The following is a 22,074-nucleotide window of genomic DNA, read 5'->3' on the forward strand; positions in this document are numbered from 1 at the left end:
AAAAAATACTGTCACCTTTGGGATTAGGATTTCAATTTATAAATTTTGGAGGGGACACAAATATTCAGATCATAGCCACTAGGAAGCCTGAGATTAAGAACAAAAATAGTGGGCAAGATGGTGGATGAGAAAAACCACCAATCAGAGTGTCTCTGCAGGAAAGACAGATTTTAGAAGAAAGTGAAAAAAAAATGAACAGGCAAACAAACATAGATCAAATGAAGGTCAGAAAGTAATATGGAGATACCTCAAAGAGATACAAGTAGAACTACCATTTGACCCAGCAATCCCATTACTGGGCATCTACCTAAAAGAACAAAAGACATTCTATAGAAAAGACACCTGCACTCAAATGTGTATAGCAGCACAATTCACAATTGCAAAGATGTGGAAAGAACCCAAGTGCCCATCAATACACTTGTGGATTAATAAAATGCGGTATATGTATACCATCGAGTACTACTCAGCTATAAGAAACAATGGTGATATAGAACCTCTTGTATTATCCTGGATAGAGCTGGAACCCATTCTCCTAAGTGAAGTATCCCAAGAATGGATAAACAAGCACCACATGTACTCACCATCAAATTGGTATTAAGTGATCAACACTTAAGTGGCTCCTGTTTCTGTTCACTGCATTCTCTCCAAATTTGAAAGAATTCTCTCTCAAAACAACTCAGAATTAGGGAAAGTGGAGAGAAGGGTGACGGATATTAAAATACACTGAATGCCTACTATATTTCAGGTATGATGCTAGGTGTTTTCTCATACTTTATCTCTATTTAATTGTCTATGAGGGTGAGGAAGGCCCTATGTATAGTTCCAAAGTACTCCAACCTGGGAAAGATGTGTAGGGAACCTGGCAAGACTCAGCCCTTTGGAAACCCAATCTCATACTTGGTCCTGGTGATATAAAGCAGGCCATTAGAAGGTAATTGGAGGTAATTGGAGCTACACAATCAGTTTTGGTCACTCTCAAAGAGGTGAGAATTGAAGGGGTCATGCAGTGCTGTCAGTTCTCTGAGAGAGAAAACAGAAGAAAAGGAAAGATTTCATGTCAGACCTCAGGAAGTACTTCTATTTCGGAATCAGGAGAAAGAAAAAGAAGGAAAAGAAGCTAAAGAAGGAGAAATACACTGAGAGAAGAAGATGGTGAGGACAGTGCTATGGCTTAAAAACCAAGGGAAGGAACCCCACCTCTGTGTGATGTCATCCTGGGAATATGGCTCTGACCATCTCCCTTGGCAGCAGCACAGGCCTAGCCTGGCAGTCAGCCAATTCCTTGGCTACCATAGATGCCAACAAGGGCTAGGACCTGTTGCAGCAAAAATAAAACATATTAGGTGAAAGCATTTAGTGAGTAGCAAACATATTCACACTCAGGTGAACATACAAGTCCTAGAAAATTCTTCTAACCATTGTCAGAGTCTGTGTTTGTGGGGAGGGGTACATCCAGAGTCAGAAAAGGCACAAAGATAGTTATTTAGCTCCTTTGGCTGCCCAGCAGTCCTGAGGGATACCCAATCACAATCACAGCATGATGGAATCCCAAAATGACAGATCTAGAACACCAGACCAGCTATTCTAACCCCTTCATGTTAGAGATGGGGTAACAGAACCCTAGAGAAGGGGGCAGAACTGCAAAAAATCACACAGGGAGTAATGGCAAAGCTGGGCAGAAAACCCAAGTCTCTGCCTCCTCCTCCCAGTTGAGTGATTCTGAGTAAATGAGAAATGAATGAGGAAAGTATTGGTAGCAAATGTTCCCAGTAAATTGATGAATTTTTTAAAGCATGTCTGGTAAAAAATACAACACAGAATGTCAGCACTAGAGCAGGCCCCAGAGTACATCACACAGTGTGATGTTAGTTTTCATGTGAGGGAACTGAGGCCCTGAGTGGCTGGTTAGTGGTGCAGTCAGTCCCTGAACACAGCTATCCTGTTTTCTTAGGCTGCTTCTTCATAGAAGCTGATCCATGAAAGCACTTTCAAATTTAGAAAACCTGCATATATTTATTTAAGAAATATATACAACAAAAGCAGTTGTTCATGTGATTTCTTTCCTCTGCTGGTCAGAATGCAAGTACTGTGGGAACAAGGAGAAAGTTCAAGGAAATGAGAAAGTCACTCCATCCTTTAGAACAGGATAAATAGGAAAGGACAAGGGCAAATGGGTTAAATGACTCACACCTACCAGGGGTAGGGGGGATGGACGACAAGTGGAAACAAACCAGAGAGGGCCCTAGCTTCACATCTTGTTGGGCTTACAAAATGAGGCTTTTAAGCACAATTCCTTGGTTAGTTATTTTCTTTTAAGTTCCAGAGAACGTTAAAGAGTTCCACCCATTGTTTTACAGAGGGAAAGACTGAGGCCTAGTAGGGGAAGCGACTTGCCCAAGGATACACAGGAGACAGTGTCAAGGCTGGAATTTGAATCCAAGGTCTTGGACTCAGAAGTTAGTGTGTCTTCTCCTCCCTTGAGTTCTGGAGGAAGCCAGTGAAAATTTGCCAAGAAAACTCAGCAGATGTACACTAGACTACTTTTATAATAGGGTTTTTTAAACTAGGGTTTACAGACTTGAAGAGGGAAAAGGTGTAGCTCCATTGCTCCCCACTGTCATCTCTTGTTTGTTCCCTGCACTTTGCACTTGGGAGATCTAGGTCAGTGACACTGGGTAAGTGAGAAAGAATAGAGTGAAAGTTCAGTGACATAAAGGCATCAAAAATAGCAAGAATCTCAGCTGAAACATTGCCTGAGAGTGCCTAGCACAAGCCATGTAGGCAGATGCAAATTATATGCTAATCACCCACAACTCCCATCTACTGGGGGAATCTTAGGTAAGGCTTCAATTAACAATCCCCCCTCCCCAGTTGAAGGGTTAAAGGAATGAAGAATATGAAAGTTTTCTGGGAGAGTGTAAAGAATGAGATTACCTATCTCAGCCCCTAACTCCCTAACCCAGGCAGGTCAATTATCATTTCCGATCTTCAGTTTTTCCATATGCCTCATGTGGGGGTCCTTCCAGCTCTAATATCCTATGGTTTTCTTCCAGTCTTTCCTGTCTCAGTGAATGGCACTGCCAAATTGCTCAGGTCCAAAATCCAAGAGTTATTTTAGATATCTCATCTCTCTCTCTGTACTTCCCCATCCCATCCATGAGCTAATCATATCAGTTCTGTGTCCAATAATATGTTTCCAATCAGTCTATTTTTCTTCATATCTCCTACTACTACTGTAATCCAAGCCACCATCATCTCTTTCCTGGACAACTGTTAATAGCTTTCTCATTGGTTTTCCTGCTTCTACTCTTGCCCAGTACAATCTATTCTTCTCACATCAGTCAGAGTAATGTTTAAAAACTAGATCATGTTGCTCCCCTGCTTAAAACCCTCAATGGATGCCTAATGTAACAGAATAAAATCTAAACTCATCACCATTGTTTATAAGATCTTGTTTTTTCCTACCTGGCTCCTCAATCTACTACTGATCCCTTTAATCAGCCAGAGCCCTGCCTGCCTTCTTTCACAGACTAAGCATTTCCTGCCTCAGGATCATTGCACTGGCTATTCCCTCTGCCTGGAGTATTTTTGCTTCAGATCATTGGATGGCTCATTTCTTCTCAGGTGTCTATTACAATGTCATCTCTGAAGATGTTGTTGAAACCCCGAATTCAGGCTCATGCACCCAATGCACAGCTGCAGCCAAACACTGTGATAGCAGTGCTTGGACACAGAGAAAGCTTTATTCGATTTGGCCAAAACAAGAAGATAGGAGAGCAAGATCTCTCAGATCCACTTTAGCAAAGAGATAAAGTAGGGAGGTTTTATGGGGCTAGGGAATGAGGGAGGATGTGTTGCTGGGAACCAAAGGAGGAAGTCTGCATTGCTTTAGTCTCTGATTAACACCTTGAGTAACCAGATTTCTCGGTGTCAGTAGCTTGTTGCAACTTTCTCAAAGGCATTCATTCCTTTTGCAAAACAAATTCATAAATTTTTCTTGTGACCCTAGAGTTGTCTCCTCCTGCTTAACAAAGGAACAGTACACCAGCAGTTAATAATTACAGTGAAAACAAGGGGTGCTGGGCAGGAAGCAAGTAGTTATCACGTGCAAGCAAAGAAGGGCCTAGTCAGAATTTATATTATGTCAGTCACTAAAAATGCTGAAGTACTAAAATCTCAAGGGGCCTGGCTACAAAAAGAGGCCTTCCCTGACCATCCTACCTGAAACATTCTCCCTTCTGCCACCATTCTATCCCATTATCCTCATTTAATGTCTTTATGGTTTTATCTCCACCTAATCTTATTATATTTTTTTGGTTTTTTTTCTTTCCCATATTTATTGTCTGGCTCCTCCTACTAGTATGTAAACTTCCTGAGGATTGGGATTTTAGGAAAGCAATAGAACATAGTGGGTAAGAGCCTGGCTTCTGGAGCCAGACTGTCTAAATTGAAATACCAGTTCTGCCACTTACTAGCTGTGTGACTCTGAGTAAGTTACTTACCTTCTCTGTGCCTCAGCTTCCTCTTCTGTAAAATGGGGGTAATAATAATATATATTTCATAGGACTATTGCAAGGATTAAACTAACTTAATGCATGTAAAACACTATATCTCTGGAACCTAGGAGAGTGCCTGGCAATTGGTAAGTGCTCAATAAATATTTGTTGGCTGATTTCATGAATGAATCCTTGATGCCTCCTGCTCTTTCCATCCTTTCCTGCCTAGTTTCCTTCAGGATTCTTCCTTTAGGAAGATTTTCCCTGACTGTCCCCTTGCTCACTGCCCAGGACTAAGTTAGTACTCCCCTTATGTGTGCTCACAGAACCTAGACTTTTTCTTCCAAGCCCTGATTTCTGGGTATAGTTATATATTTATGTGTGATCTTTTCAACAGCTGGTTTCTTCCATTAAACGGTAAGCTTTGTTAGAGCAAGGCCTGTGTCTGTCATATCTACTATGGGATCTCCACTGCCTAGCATAGTGCCTGACACATAATAGGTACACAATAAATATGTTTTGGCTGAACGATCCAAAACTTTTGCCTCATTTTTCTCTTAGAAATGCTATTAAGGAACATGGTGAGAAACTTAGTAAATAATTTGAACTTCTTTTCAAAAGGCAATTCAGAATGAAGGCTGTTGTTGCATCTCTGCCTCCTCTCTTACTTCAATTCACTGTTGAAGCACAGGGAAATATCTGTGAATTCAAACATTCTGACTTCCACTTTCAAAATCTTGATCTATTGCCTGAAAGATGAGTCATGTTAATAAAAGACTGACTGGCTTCCCTTTTGCTAATTTCCTGCATTTTAATGGTATACACCCCAACACACCCTGCCCTCCTTACCTGTTTCTTAGCAATAAGAACAATGTTGGCCCTGAAAAACCTGAGACTTTTAAAATGCTTACTACCTCAAGTCAACCAGTTCTTCTAATGAAATAATTCATTAGAACTCGCTGTTAGCACAGTTCCTAAATACTGTCTCAGCCATTACAGACTTCTGATCAATTGAGAGTTATTGAACACTTACTCTGGAAAAGCCACCAGCTTGGCTTGGAGATACCGTTTTAAGTGCTGCTTCAGGAGAAGGGGCGGAAGGCTATGGTTTCCTCCTCTTTCTCCCTCTCATTGCTATCCTGGTTTCTTACAACTCAGCAAGGAGCAGGTGAGATATCTGTTCTTACAGAGGTCAAGGATCCAAGGCAAATCCATGGAAGCTAAGAGGTTTATTACTCTTTAATTGGACATCTTAATTGTTACAAATGGATTAACATTCTTTCAAGCTCAGGTGGTCTGAAGGCTCCCTCTCCAAGATTAACTGCCAATCTCCCTTTAATATATATGAATTGGGAGCATCAGGCATGCTTGGCCCTCTGCAGGCACCCTGTATTAAAGTGTACCATCTGGCTGAAAAGTAACAGAGGCATTCAGACACCATAGGGGCATCAGAAACTTGATACAGAACATGTGAGGCCACAGAAAGAACACAGGCCTGTAAGTCAGGAGACCTGATTCTGTGTCAGCCATGCTGGGAGACCTTAGATAAGTTCTTTGCCTCCCTTCGCCTTAGTTTCATCATCTGTGAAACAGGGTTTTGGTGAGGCTTGAAAGACAAGATATTTGCCAAATTACTGCCAAATCAGACTGTAAACCCATTAACACATTTAATTTAAACATGTACATACCCACATCCAGCCCCTTTCAGACATGTGAGCATATTGTGAGGTATGGATTCTTAGAGGAAGTAAGTGGTGGAAAGAGACAGTTTAAAAACCTCAAAGGCCATTTGTAAACTGCTTCCCACACATTCCCATACACAGCCTGCACTTCTCCCCAAACCAGCATTAACTCACACTGTAAAGCACTTTATGTTTGACATAAATATGTACATCCAGCACCCCATTTTACTTTTGGTTGCCATATTTTTTTTCATACACATTCCCTTCATTAATCTGAAAGTAACTTAGTCCAAATTGAGCCCAGGCTCTAGCTTTGTAACTTACTGTGTAGCCGTGGCAAAGCCGCATTCCCTGAGTCAGTTTTCTTACTTGTAAAAGAGGATGAATCTACTTGCCCTATTTATGGTGGTTGTGTGGATGAAATGATAGACTGTACACACAGCCCTCAGCACAGTAGCCAGAACATGCCAGGCACTTACAGGGGCTTTTTCCTTTCCTCTTCCTTTGATAGGACAGGGTTGGGGCCAGTCCTTGACTCTGGACTCACAGGCTTTGTGGCCAACCAATTCAATGGTCTTTATTTTATTTATTTATTTATTTATTTATTTTTGAGACAGAGTCTTGCTCTGTTGCCTGGGCTAGAGTGCCATGGCATCAGCCTATCTCACGGCAACTTCAAACTCCTGGGCTTAAGCGATCCTACTGCCTCAGCCTCCTGAGTACCTGAGACTACAGGCATGCGCCACCATGCCCGGCTAATTTTTTCAATATATATTTTTAGTTGGCCAGATAATTTCTTTGTATTTTTAGTGGAGATGGGGTCTTGCTCTTGCTCAGGCTGGTCTCAAACTCCTGAGCTCAAAGGATCCACCCGCCTCGGCCTCCCAGAGTGCTAGGATTACAGGCATGAGCCACCACGCCCGGCCTCAATGGTCTTTAAATGCCAACTAGTGGCACTGTAAGATAGGGACCTTCAAAAGCATCAGGAAAATGTTAGATTAGACACCAGGGAGAATTTCTTGGTTCTGAAGGTTATAATGTCTGAGATTCAAAGAAAAGAAGGGCTTTAATCCCTTCCCTGGAAAACACTTAAAATCAGTGTGTACACCCAGGAATGGCCTGAGAGTCATGTTCCACAAACTTTTCTTGAGCTCCTACAAAATACCAAGCCCTGTATTCAGTACCGTGGGGATGATCTTATTGAGTCCTCACAACAAGTGATTGAGGTGGGGCTCACTAGGTCCATTTTTCAGATGAGGAAACTGAGGCTCAGAAAAAGAAGAGACAAAGTCAAACAGAGAGAGTTCTGAGTCATCTTTAGTTAGGAGTGAGTCAGGTCTTCTTTTTGCCCAAAGCCCAGCACTCTGGGACTATTTGTGCTTTCTGAGTAACGGCCTTTTTACCTGCTCTTGTCTCCTTTAATTATTCTCTACTTTGCTTCCAGAGTCACATCCCTAAGATGTTCCTTCAATCTTATCACTCCCATGCTTTGAAACATAATTCTGCATTATTTAGCACACAGTAAACACTTAATAAATGTAAATTGAATAAATGTGTTTGTTAGTGCGGCCTTGAATCTCTCAATTTTCTAATAACAGCTAAAGATCAATCTTGAGCTCTTCCTATTCTTTGCAGCTAGTTTCTGTTGCAAAGTAGCAGGCAATCTGCTGGGATTCTGTTTTCACAAACATCTTAAAAGAGCCCAGAAAGGAAATGTAAATCTTTCTTTTTACCTTCACCACCTCATAGCCTTCAGAATTCATTTGCCAGCCTCAAGGAGTTTCTGAGAAGCTCCCCGCAAGACAGAGGGGGGTAAACCCCAGGCCTTTGTTTCCTGCCCAAAACCAAATCTCAGGGGCAAAAATCACATCCCCTGTGGTAGGTCTGACTACATCTCAGAGATAACCAAGTCTCCAGGAACAGAAGAAACAAGAAAGATGGACAACTTGACCTCTTGCAACTGCCTGCTAATTACTCCATAATAATTATTATTTTTCTCTTTGTTCCCGTAAAAGCAGCAAGCTACTTGGCCTCTCTGCTGGCATCTCCCTTCTCTTTCTTTGGGATGCCACATCATCTCTCTGCTCTCTTCCTCTCTCTCTCTCTCTCTCTCTCTCTCTCTCTCTCTCTCTCTCTCTCTCTCATATTCTCTCTGTCCTTCTAAAGGATAAAGCAAATTTTACTTATATATCTTAATCTCTGCATGAGAAATCTTTCTCCATCTGCATCGTGAGCACCTACTAGTCTTTTCTACCTTAACAGTGTGCCTGTAGGATTAAGTCCAAACTCTTTAGTCTCACATTCAACATACTTCACAATCCGGTTCAAACGTACTTTTTCTAGATATTACATCTCCCACTTCTCTTTTCCACCTCTACACCCCATATAAGAACCCTATATTCCAGACATGCTGGATCACTCATCCCTTTCTTTCTGTGTGTTGTATCTTCTCCTGGAAAGCCCATTCTTCTCTATGGTCCGGCAAATTCTTACTTTTGAGACCTATTTACATCTTCTCTGCACAGGTTACACCTTATCCATTCCCGCATTATGACACCACACTATACTGTAATTAATGGGTAACTTTTCAGTCTCTCCTGCTCCTCAAAGGCAAGGATTTGCTTTTATTCATCTTTGCCTCACGCAGTGACTCCCTCACTATTTCCTTCATTGACTGGCAAAGTCTGAATTCAGTAACTGTTGAATTATGTGGGTAGCAGGAAGGAACGAGGTCCTCCTCCCCAACCCCTCCTCCCCACCCCCGGTTTCCCCAGCTTTTGCAGCTGCACCCTCCTCCCATCCTCCTCTTCCCCACCTCTATTTGAATGCCAAAGCTACTTAGTCCTCAGGCAGCAGCTAGAACACTCAACTTCTCAGAAGCTAATTCCAGTGCAGGGTTTCTCTCCAGCCCCAAGCCATAATTGGCGACTTTGGTAACCTTTTAGGAGTGGGTAGGCAGGCGTGAGGGCCCCCAGAGTGCCGTGAACGAGTATGTCTCTTATCGTTCCAGTTGCCTTCAAGAGTATGTTTTTTCCATTTTTCTACACATGGGCCAGACGAATATCCCCATTCCCTTGCACTCCTCACAACCTTTGACATAATTATCTGTGACAAATTGATTTAAAGTGCGGCTGCAGGAAGAGAAACTGGCATGTCTCGCTTGGCCTTCTGGGAGTTGTAGTCCCGCAGCCCCCCGGGCTGCCTGACTGGCCCTGGAGCTGCGGACTACAGCTCCCAGGCCTCTCTAAGTCCCTACCGCACAGGCTCAGAGCCCCAAACCGGGAGGAGGTGGCTACATTGTGTCTATTGTATCCCTTGGCTGGTGTATTTGTACATTTCTCGGGCGTGAAATTGAGAGTGAAAAACATGGCAGATGAGCAAGAAATCATGTGCAAATTGGAAAGCATTAAAGAGATCAGGTAAGTGGTACGTTGCAGCGTCCCCCCACCCCGGTCAAATCGAATACCTCCTTGTGGAAGAGGGCTGAGTTACCTATGGAAAAGTATCTATTGTTAGACTACTTGCCTAGGAGAACTGGAAAGGGGTCCATTCACCACAGACTTCCAAGTGAAGTGAGGATAGGAGGGGGTCTGGGGATAGTCAAAACTGAGATTAGTAGAGCGAGAGAGAGTGAGCACGAGCGCGAGCGCGACCTCTTGCTAGATGTGGCTGAGAAAGCGCAGTTGGAGACATACCGGGTTGGTCCTAAGACAGCTTTTTTCTTCTTGGGATGGGGATCGGTGGTCGGCATTCACGGACACATTTTTTTCAAGTACTTCTTGGCCCCAAGGTGTCTTTGGCTCCTTGCTCTTTAGGAGTCGAGATTTTTTTTTTTTCCCTCGGTCTCCCGTCAACTTCAGAACCTGGAGCTCGGGAAAACCTTTTGAGAGCGAAGTCTAGTGCGTTGGGGCTGGTGGCTGCTGTCAGGGGCTGCCGGGCAGGGGGTGTAGAGGAATCCTCACGGGCGGGGCTGAGAGGATGGCGCACGCTCGTCTTCTTTTCATTCATTTGCCACTTTCTTCCTTCCTATCCCGCGCTCGGGAGGGTAATGGAAGCGTTTAGGACTGGAGACGCAGTCGCTGTGCTGTGATGTTGGGAACACAACAGCTGCTCTGGGCCGGAGGTGACAGGCGGGCTGGCAAAGTGGGAGTTGACAAGTCTGTGATCCCACTGCTCTGGGAGCAGCTTTGGCAAGGCAATGATGTTGTACTTGCTCAGAACACAATAGCGCTGGGCGGGCTGACTGCGTGGGCTCGCACCAGGCCTTCCTTCTCCCAGGACCTCTGCTATGCCTGAGCCCCTGCTCTAGCTCCCACTCTCATTCTGAGAGTGGCGTGGGTCAGGCTTTCTGCCTGAAGGGTTTTCCAAGAACCTGGGGGAAAGGAGTGGAGGATGTCAAGAAATAAGGCTTTGATCATGAGATTTTTAACCCTGGGAGTGCCTCAGTGAGATCTACCCATGGTGGTGGTGGTGGTGAAGCACCTTGGTTTCTTCTTCCTCAGGAGGGGTTGCATCTCTCCTTCTGCAGGGGAGGAAAAGGAAAGGAACAGTCATTTATTGAACCTGTAATGTGCCAGGGCCTTTGACCTACTTTTGCTCATTCCAGCATGAGTCCTGTGAGCTTCCTATTTTTCCTTTATAGTTGGGAAAATGGAGGCTCAGAGAATTTGAGTGACTTTCCCAGAGCCAAACAGCTTGAAAATGGCACATTTTTTAGTCTGCCTGCAAAGGCCCTCCTCTTCCCACTATGTCCCATGAAAAGACTGGGAAGGACGGGATATGTTGCAATTTTATTTTCCCCAAAAGTTTTGGGAGATAGGAAGTGAAACACTTTGGTGCAGTAGAATCCCAGCTGTCATAGTAACAGTGCAGCTAGTAAGAAGCTTAGGCCTGCAAGTGGAGAACCTAGATTTCTACTCTTAATGAGCTTTAAAGGAACCCCCACCCCATACCCAGAGGACCAAGTGGGAGCAAGGACTTTCATCCCCAATAAAAATAGACCACTCCCAGTGGAGGTCACCTCAGGAACCAGGATTTTTACCCTTACCAGTGGTAATCAGAAGTTTCTACCCCAACCAGCTGAGACGGAATCAGCAGAGGCCTAGAGAGAAGCCTGAACTCCCACTGCTAATCAGCAGGAACAAAGAGCCCCTCCCCCACCTGGATGTCAAGAGAAACCCAGTAGAGAAACTGGACTTCTACTGCCCCCCTTCTATCCAGGAGAGTGTCAGAGGAGAGTTGCTGAAACAAAAGATTTAAATACTATTAACAGTATTTAACTTTTAATCAAAAATCACTCATCATACCAGGTATTAACAGATGACAATACTGAGATGACACAGATGTTAGAATTATCTGACAAGGATTTTAGAGTACCCATCATAAAAATACTTCAATGAGCAATTATAACACAATTGAAACAAATGGTAAAATAGAAAATCTTAGCAAATCAATAGAGAGTCTTAGAAAGAAATATAAACCATAAAAACAGGGAAGGGGCAAAAACTCACCTAATGGGGACAATGAGCACTATTTGGATGATGGGCACATTTGTAACCCTGACTCAAGACATGTAACATAAACATTTGTACCCTCTTAATATTTTGAAATAAAATTTAAAAATAAAGAGACTGTTCATTCCCCAATGTACCAAAAAAAAAAAAAAAAAAGAAAGAAACAAATGAAATTTTTAGAACTGAAAAATACAATAACAAAAAAAAGCCCCTAAAAACTCAGTAACTCAGTGAATGGACTCAACAGCAAAGTGTAGAAGACAGGAAAAGGATCAGACGGCTTAAAAAACATGTAACAATAGAATTCACTATGGGACTAGAACAAAAGCTTTAAACATTCATGCCAACTGATTCCCAGAAGGAAAGGAGAAAGAGTGTAGGACTGAAAAAGTACTTGAAGAAATAATGACTAAAAACTTCTCAAATTGAGCAAAAGACATAAACCTTTAGATTCAAGAAGCTGAACAAATACCAATGTGTTCAACACAAAGAAATCAACTCCAGGACATATTGTAATCAACCTTCTAAAAATGAAAGAAAAATAAAAAATCTTGAAAGCAGCCAAGGAGAAATAATACCTTACCTATACCTACAAAGGGAAACATTAGACTGATAGATTTTTCATTAGAAACTGACAAGACCTTAGCAGGAAGTGGTACAGCATTTTTCAATTGCTGAAGGAAAAGAAATGTCAATGTAGAATTCTATTTTCAGTGATAATATCCTTCAGTATTTAAGGGATAATCAAGACATTCTCAGACAAAGTAAAATTAAGGGAATTTAGATCTACCCTAAAAGAATGACAAAAGTAAGTTCTTAAAATAGAAAAATGATAAAAGAAGAAACCTTAGAATGTTAAGAAAGAAGAACACAGTAAGCAAAAACATGGGTAAATGCAGTAGACTTTCCTTTTTCTCTTGAGGTTTCTTATGGTTGATGATTGAAGCCATATTTATGCATTGTCTAATATGGTCTCAGTGTATGTGGGAGGAAATATTTAAGAGAATTATATTATAGACAAGGGAGTGAAAAAAATGTACAAGGGAGGAAAGGTTTCTATACTTCACTCAAGTAGGTAAAATGATGATGTCAGAAGACCATTGGATAAATTATGTATATAATGTATTACTAAGAGAAAACACTAAAAAGTTCATGCAAATAAATGCACTCTAAAACATTATTAATAAACCGAAATGAGATTCTAAAAATTGTTCAAGTCACCTACAGGAAGGCAGGGCAAATAAAGCAGGAACTAAAAACACAGAGAACAAACAAAACAAAAATTAAAAAAGCAGACTTATCCTTAACGTATCAATAAATATGTTAAATATAAATTGTCTAAATACCACATAAACATTAATCAAAAGAAAGCAGGAATGGCTATATTAATATCAAATAAAACAGATTCAGAGCAAAGAAAATTCCCAGGGACAGAGAGGGACATTACATAACGAAAAACGGTCAGTCCATGAAGAAGGCATAACAATTCAAAATGTGTATGTTTCAAAAGTGACTTAAACCCCTTCTGACAATTGTATAGTAATATACAAATGATAGACCACTTGGTTTAAGAATTTAAAATGGAGAAAGCACTACAAATATATACTTGATATTCACATATGGACAGATAAACACATGGGAGGTAGAAAGAAGGAAGGAGCAAAGGAAGGAGTCAAAAGGAACTAGAAAAAAAACTAACACCTTTGTCAAGCACCTACTAATTTAAAAGCTCTTGGCTAATTTAATCATTAATCTTCTCACTGGAAATTTGTGGTAGCGATTATTATCCCTATTTTACAGATAAGGACACTGAAGATTGGAGAGATTAGGCAGTCTTTCTATGGTTACACAGCTAGGAAAGAAAGAATATATCCTTCTATTCACATGGTATGTTCATTTAAATGTCATTAATCACCCTTATAAGTGCTGATTATATGATTAACCATTATTCATGGTTCTTCAACTGCTCTAATCCTAAATCTCTTAAATTATAAGCAGAACAGCCTATTTCTTTCAAAAATATTATATTTTCTGTGCTGAAGCAGCAATGATGATGGCATTATCACCTAACAACCTAATTAAGTCAAGCTAAGAGCCTAACACACACCCAGACACAGTCTCAGAATTATACACATTCACACCCAGCACTCACACACACCAATGGGAGAATTTGCAGTGGGACAATTCTGAGGGGTGGACTCTCACACCACCACAGTCCATTCCCCGCTTCTGACTCTGACCGTATGCCCACCCCTGTCTTTCCTCCCAACCCAATAACACTTCTACATTATGCTCCAAACTTCAGCCCCCAAATCCCACACTAGTCTATTTTGCCCATGTATTCCTTGGACTTTTAAGTGGTAATGAAGGAGCATGTGGCTATGTGGAAAAGAAAAGACAAAAGTGGAACAAAAGAAAGGAGATAGTAAAGAGGGAAAGGGAGGAGAGCAATAATGAGATGGAGAAAGTGAGTACAGCTACCATTACATGAACCAGAGCCCTTCACCAGCTCCCCAAGTGCAAAGCAATATTTCGTTAATGTGCACATGCCATCCATTTATGCATATTGCACACACCTATACCTCATTGCACACATATCCATACACAAAGAGCTTTCTTCACTTGAAAAAAATAAACTCATCTTGGAAGCAGATATCGTGGTGTTAAGTAGATCCTCTTAAGCTCTCTGACCTGGGTCCCTCATCTCCTTTTTTCTCTCTACAAATTCTTTTGGGTGAACTCCTATACTCTCACAGTTTCAAATATTACCACCCATGTCTCCAACCTCTACAGCCTACCCGCTTCCAAGCTTCAGCCCCATATATCAGCCTACGGGCTTGTCCACCTGGATGTTCTACAGATATAGCTTAGCTTGGCCAACTCTCACATCTTCATCTCATCCCACGACAATCAAGCTCCTCCCCCTAAACCTCTGGTTTAATGCCATAGTTCTCTGCACGGTTACCTCAGGTTGAAACCTGAAAGTCAATGTTGACTACACTTTCTCTTTTATGACTCATCTGCAATCACTTAGCAAATTCTGTTTTTACTGTTACCATCTTGCTCTAATCCCTGCCCTGCTCTCCACCTCTGAACTCTATGCCCCATTTCAGGTCTTTTTCATAAATGACCTGGATATTTTGTAATATTGTATCCATTTCTACCTCTAGAATCACTTCTCTTTCTATAGTCTGTCACCTTTCTTCAATGCCATCCATATTGTTATGAGAACTACTTTCCTAAAGCATGGAATTATGTTATTCCTCAAACACCTTCACTGACTTCCCATTGCATATAACAGTCTTTTAAAATTACAGGCAACTACCTATTATTAACTTGTAAAATTTAGTCAGTTACTAGTAGCATTTTCAATTTTTTTAAATAAGAAAATTATCAACATACATTGCATATGAAGTGGTAGGTATACTTTGAAAATTGTTTCAGTTTTAAATCTGTATATGTGTGTATTGTATCACAATGTGAAATTCATTTCTCATGTCATTTCTTACTATGTATCTGTTGGACCCACATTTGCCTATCTTTGTTACCATAACATTCATGTCCCCCTTCCCCACAAATCTGGCCCAGACTCACCATTCTGATTTTATCTGCTATTCCTTTTCATTCACCCTATTCTTTAGCCATATAGAAGTTCTTCACTGTTTCATATATTTCCATTTCTCCAGACTTTTCCCTATGCAGATTCTTCACTCTTGAATGTATTTCCCTCATTCCAAACCTGTTAATCCTACTCAGTTTTTAAGGAAGACCCAGATCAATGCCACTTCTTGTCTAAAACCTTCTCATTCCCCAGTCCAAATGAATCATTTTTCACAGCCCGCCAAACCCCAGAGGGAGATTTATTATAGCACTCAAGTTATTAAGCCTTATAATGCACTTTTGAATTGACATGTGTCCCTTCCCTCCCTCCCTCCCTCCCTCCCTCCCTCCCTCCCTCCCTCCCTTCCTTCCTTCCTTCCTTCCTTCCTTCCTTCCTTCCTTCCTTCCTTCCTTCAGGCATTGCTGTAGGAGCCCCAACATGCTCTTCTGTCACCTGTCTTGGTGAATGCTGACCACAGGAGAGAGAATTGAAAGGAGTTAGCATTCGGTATTGAGCTGTAAGAAAGTCTTCAAAGTGAACTGTTCTAAGAAACCTGCTTTTCTGACAGTAGCTGTGTTCTCAGATGAACAAATAAATATTAAATGAAAGAACACGTGGCACTTAGGCGATGTTCTCACCAGACTGGAGTAAGCAGGAAAAGCTGGCTCCTCTTTGTTCATTTAGTGACATTTATTGAGCACCTATTCTGGGCCATACTCAAGGTGGCCCATCACTTAGAATGAATTAGACCTTTACTGAAGGATCTTCCAATATCTCTGATCTCTCCTATGAGTTCCAGACTCACATATCCAACTGCCCACCCTCTGCATGTATTACTGGCATCTCAAACAGGCTCTAACAGAATTATCAATTCTACCCCTAGCCCTAAACATACTCCTTTTCCCAGTTTTCCCCATCTCAATAAATGACACACCATTCTGAAATCTAGAAATTATTCTTTATTTCTCTCTCTCTCTCTGTGGACGTTGCAGTCCAAATCATTAGCACAATGGTTGTTAAACTTGACCATGCATGAGGCTCCACCTAAACATCCACTGAGTCATATTAATAGATTGCTGGGCCCCATCCCCAGGGTCTCTGATCCAGTAGATCTGGGGTGGCATCTGAGAATTTGTATCTCTGACAAGTTCCCTGGCAATGCCATTGCTTCTGGTATAGAACCCATACATGGAGAAACACGGCACTAGTAAGACCTGGAGAGTTGTACCTATACCAATATAATCTGGAATTGTCCGCTTCTTATCATCCCCTCAACTCATCAACAAATTCCAGTACCTTTTGATCCATCTCCACTAGAAAGTATCTTTTCACTTTATCACCCCATGCTCAAGGCCTACAGGTCCCAGCTGTCCTATCCTGCTTCTTGAGTGAGCATTGAGGCTGAGTCATTTCTAAAGCTGGGTGACAGATGAGCCTGCCAAGTGTGTCCCAGGAGCGGATGATCCATAGACCTAGAACCTCTCCTTCTCGGCACACTTCCTATTCCACATTAGGCAGCAGGAAATCATAGGAAAAAGGTATCCATCTGAGTGTTTTTGTCTTGGCCCAGGACTCTGTCTGAAGAGGCTGTAGAATCATGATGTGCTATGTTCTGAAAGTCCCCCATAATTCATGTGCTGAAACTTAATCCCCATGTAGTGGTAGTAACAGGACCGACCTTTGGGGAAGTAATTAAGTCAGGGGGACTGTGCCCTCATGAATGGATTCATGCCTTATAAAAGCACTTGAGGGAACTAGCATAGGCCTTTTTTTTTGTACTTCTGTGATGCCATACAAGGACACAGTGTTCTTCCCCTCCTGAAAATGAAGCAACAAGGTGCCGTATCAGAAGGAAAGACATGGTTCCTCACCAGACACGGAACCTATTGGCACCTTAATATTGGGCTTCTCAGCCTCCAGAACTGTGAGAAATAAATATCTATTTTTCATAACTTACCCAGTCTATGGTACTGTGTTATAGAAATACAAACAATCTAACACAGGAGCTGAGGAATACTGGTTCAAAAGTTACATACAACCTGGCCCCAGTGATTGTGGAAACCCTAAGGAAGTATCCTGGGATTTTCCTGGGATTCAGTGGCCACACCAGCTGTGCATTAGCATCTTGGGAGGATCTTATTAGGAAATTTTACTTATGATAGTGCATATTTAATGACTTGGATGATTTCCTCACTTGTATGGCCAAACATTCCACAGATTTCATCTCATGAAGTCACCCAACAATTCTGTGAAAACCTACACCCACTCCTACTTTCCAGGTAGAACTTCCAAGGTTTGAAGAGGTCCCACAATGTGTCCTATTTCACCCTGAAAATTGACGACTGAGCCAGGACAAGAACTCAGCCTCCTGGCTTGTTTTCCATGGTTTTAAATCCATCATATGATGAAAGTTTTTGGTGTGATGGGAAGGTTGTCAGGTTCACAACATTGCATTTTCCACTTCCTGAATTTGTGATCTTGGGCAAGTCACTTTACTTTTCTCAACCTCAAATTCTTCATCTCTAAAAAAGAAGCTAGACATACCTGCTTATATGGTTCTGATGAGGATTAAATTCAGTAGCTTATAAAATGCCAAGCACAGATGCTGGAACATAGTAGGCACCACAAATGTAATAGGTATTATCATTAAATAAAGCTTTTCTTACATAAAGCCTTTCTTAACAATTTCCTCCCAGTTCCTGACACTGATAGACTCTTCATAAATGTTAACTGAATGAATGAAATCCTCTCCACCCATGGTAATGTCTTTCTTTCTCTGAGGCTACTGAAGATGTAATCAGTTCCCTGGATTTACCACCTGTTTACCTTCATTTTTTCTTTTCATTCCAAATGTAACTATTGAGCCCTGCTTATGTCCAAAGTAATGAGAGGTGATATGGAAGTTAAAGAGAGAAATATGGCACAGTGCCAGTGCCTAGAAACCTCTCATGTTTATAATTATCCTGATTTCAATTTGCTTCATGCATAAGTCTATATGTACATTTAGAGGACCCAGATCAGCATGGGTGTGTGCTTTGTGCTGAGTCTTTTCCAAGTCTGGACCTTTGTTTCTTCATTTCAGAAATAAAAAGGATAGATTTGATGGGTCGCTTTGAAATAATGTTCTTAGGAGCCCTGAGAATTCCAGAAAGATACATCAATAGCCACTCAGGTAGAATCAGATAAGGGTTAGATTTGAAGAGAGGTTAAGGACTCTGGGAGATCTATTTTCACTTCAACCATAATAGTTATGATTTGTTCTATTTTCTATATTTGATCTCAATTCATTAGGGGTCTTCTCGTCATTCACAGACAGGAACCAGCACACTGCTGGATAAATGATACTTGCTTGATAAATTTTTTTTTATCGGTTTGATTGATCAAAGTTGTAGAGAGGGAAGCTAGTATGTGTGTGTATCTAAGCAGTGGCTCGCATGGTGCTCTATGTGTAGATTAGAGAAAGGAAAGACCTTTTGTTTAGATTTGATATAGCTGACACTAAGTTGGTGGACAGAGTATGGAAGGCTGGGCATTAGATACTAAGCCTGAAGAGCATAGTGAAGACAATCATCCTCAAGGGTAATAAGCCCTCACTTATTTTTGTTCATTAAGTCCCTTCTTATTCCCCCTGGCTACCTTAAGCAACTAATTCATTAAAAATGCATTCCCTCTACACAAGCCTTTTGACAAGTCATTTATTTTTCTGGGAAAACATGAGCATGCTTTGAATGTGTTTTCAGCAGGAGTTGTGGGTTTACATTTAATTCTGGGTGCAGTAAGAAGCCATTGCAGTATATTTATTGAGTGTGATTTATTAATCCATACTATAGAAAACGTCCATTTCAAATGTACAATTAAATGATTTTTAATAAATTTACAGAGTTGAAAAACCATGACAATGAACTATTTTAGAACATTTCCATCCTCCCAAAATCAGCTCCTATGCCCAGTTTCTGTCTATCTCTGTTCCCACCCACAGCCCCAGTCAACGAGCAGTATACTTTCTGTCTCTATAGATTTGCCTTTTCTAGACTTAGCATATAAATGAAGTTATACAAATACGGTCTTTTGGGTAAGCCTTCCGTCACTTAGCACATTGTTTTGTTGATTATTTCGCATGTATCAGTATTTCATTTCTTTTTATTGACAAATGATATCCCATTGCATGAATGTATCACATTTTAGTTGTTCACTCTCCAGTTGACAAACATGTTAATTGTTTCCACCTTTTCAACTCTTATAAATAATGCTGCTCTGAATATTTACATTAAAGTCTTTGTGTGGAAATATGTTTTCATTTCTCCTTCTTAGATTCCTAGCAGTGAAATTTCTGTTTCATATGATAAATACATATATAATTTTTAAAGATACTTAAAAGGGATTTTCCAAAGTGGTTGTCCAAATCTCCATTCCCCAAAGCAGTGTATGAGAGGGTTCCAGTTTCTCTGCATCTTCAACATTACTTGATATTATCTGTCTAAAAAAGACATTACAGCCATTCCTAGAGCTGTGAAGAGGTATCTAATTGTGGTTTTAACTTGCATTTTCTTAATGACTAATCCAGTTGAGCATGTCTTCATGGATTTATTTGCCACCCATATATCCTTTTCAGTGAAGTGTCTGTTGAAATCTTTTGCCCATTTTTCAATTGAGTTTTTTGTTTTGGGGGATTATTTTTGGTTTACTGATTGTGAATTTTGAGTGTTCTTTATATTTTCTGGAAACAAATACTTTATCAGACATTTGGTTTACAAAGATGTTCTCCCTGTCTGGGACTTGTCTTTTTATTCTCTCAACAGTGTCTTTTGAATTGCTGAAATTTTTAATGTTGATGAAGAAATCCAACTCATCAGTATTTTCTTTTATGCATTTTGACTTCTTGTGTCATGTAACAGAAATTTTTTCCTAAGTTATAGTCACAAAGATTTTCACCTATGTTTTCTTTCAAAATTTTACTTTAGCTTTCACATTTTGGTCTATGATCCAGTTTCACTTACTTTTTGTATACGGTGCAAGGTTGTTGAAGATTTTTTTTTTTTTTTTTTGCATATAGATGTTCAGGTTTTTTAGGAGCATTTGTTTGCAAGACTATCCTTTCTCCCCAGCTTTGCCTTTGCATGTTTGTCAAAAATCAGTTGTCCATATCTTTGTGGGATTATTTGTGAACTCCCTATGCTTCATTGATCTACTTGTCTATCTTTATGCCAATACTTTGCTGTTTTGATTACTGTACCTTTATAATAATTCTAGAAATCAGGTCATATAAGTTCTCCTACTTTGTTATTTTTCTTCGGAGTTAATTTTGGCTGTTCTGGGCCCTTTAAATTTCTGTATAGTTTTTAGATTTTACTTATCAATTTCTACAAAAGAACCATACTGGGATTTTCATAGGATTGCATCGGATCTGTAGATTAATTTGTTGGGTATTGCCAGTGTGAAATCAAATAAAATGTCCTATTTATATTTCAGGAACTAAGCCAGGATACTATATTGTATTTTTATGGTTCCATTTTATATCTTTTTCTGACTTATTAGCTACAACTCTATTTTGTTATTTTAGTGGTTGCTTTAGGGTTTATTAAATACATCTTAAATAATCACAATCTATAGCTCATACTACTGCAGATATAGTGTAGGAAACTTGCAACATTATATTTTTATTTCTCTCTTTCTGGCCTCTATGCTATTACATTGTTGTGCTTTTTGGTTTAAACTGTTGGTTATCTTTTTAAGTAATTTATACAATGAGAAAAAGACTACTCATTTTTTTGTGTATTAATAATTACCATTTTTGGTGAGCTTTATTCCTTTATCTTGATACATGTTTCCCTTTGCTGTCATTTTCTTTCTGCTTGAAGGACTTCCTTTAACATTTTTTGTAGTGCCAGTTTGCTGGTGATACAATATTTTTGCTTTTCTAATGTCTGAAAAAGTTATTTCACTTTTGGTTTTCAAAGTTATTTTTGCTGGGTAAATAATTTTATACTCTTAGGGATTTTTGTTAGTACTTTAAAAATGATACACATCTGTCATCTTACTTCCATTATTCTTTGTTTCTCTGTATGTACTGTACCTTTTTTTCTCTGGCTGCTTTAAGATATTCTTTTAATCATTGCTTTGAATAATTTGATTAGGATATAACTTGGTGTGGTTTTCTTCATGCTTCCCGTGCTTGCAGTTTGATGAATTTATTGGATCAGTGGATGTATAGATTTTATCAAATTTGAAACTTATTTGGTCATTCATTCTTCAAATGTTTTCTTTTCCCCTTCTTCTTGGTCTCCAGTTACCTGTATTTTTTGTTTTATTTTATTTTACTGTGGTTAGAACACTTAACTTGAGATCTACACTCTGAACAAATTTTTATATTTATAATACAGTATTGTTAACTAGAGGCACAATGTTGTACAGCATATCTCTTGAAGCCATTCATCTTGCATAACTGAACCTTTATACACAGTGAATAAGCAGCTCCACATTTCCCCCTCTCCCAACCCTTGGGAACCACCATTCTACTCTCTGCGGAATCACGCAGTATTTGTCCTTCTGTAACTGGCTTGTTTAACTTAGGATTATTTCCTCGAGGTTTATCCATGTTGTCACATATTGTAGAATTTCCTTCTTTTTTAATGGTGAATAATATTCCACAGTATGAATATACTGCATTTTCTTTATCCATTCATCTGTTGACGGACAATTATGTTGTTACCGTATCCTGAATATTGTGAATAATGCTGCAATGAACATGGGAGTGCAGATATGTCATTGAGATCCTGATTTCA

At 40.2% G+C, this 22,074-nt stretch overlaps 1 protein-coding gene across 1 annotated transcript in view; it reads left to right on the plus strand.

Moving 5' to 3' along the window:
- Window positions 1–9,402: 9,402 nt before the first annotated feature.
- Window positions 9,403–22,074, plus strand: part of ZC4H2 (zinc finger C4H2-type containing) — a 33,765-nt gene continuing 21,093 nt past the window's right edge. Inside the window, exon 1 of the mRNA XM_045537941.1 lies at window positions 9,403–9,597. Coding sequence (XP_045393897.1) covers window positions 9,545–9,597 — 53 coding nt within the window. The 5' untranslated portion in view covers window positions 9,403–9,544. The remainder of the gene's footprint in view (window positions 9,598–22,074) is intronic.

Source organism: Lemur catta, chromosome X, assembly GCF_020740605.2.
Source record: "Lemur catta isolate mLemCat1 chromosome X, mLemCat1.pri, whole genome shotgun sequence".
In the NCBI taxonomy this organism is placed as follows: Eukaryota; Metazoa; Chordata; class Mammalia; order Primates; family Lemuridae; genus Lemur; species Lemur catta.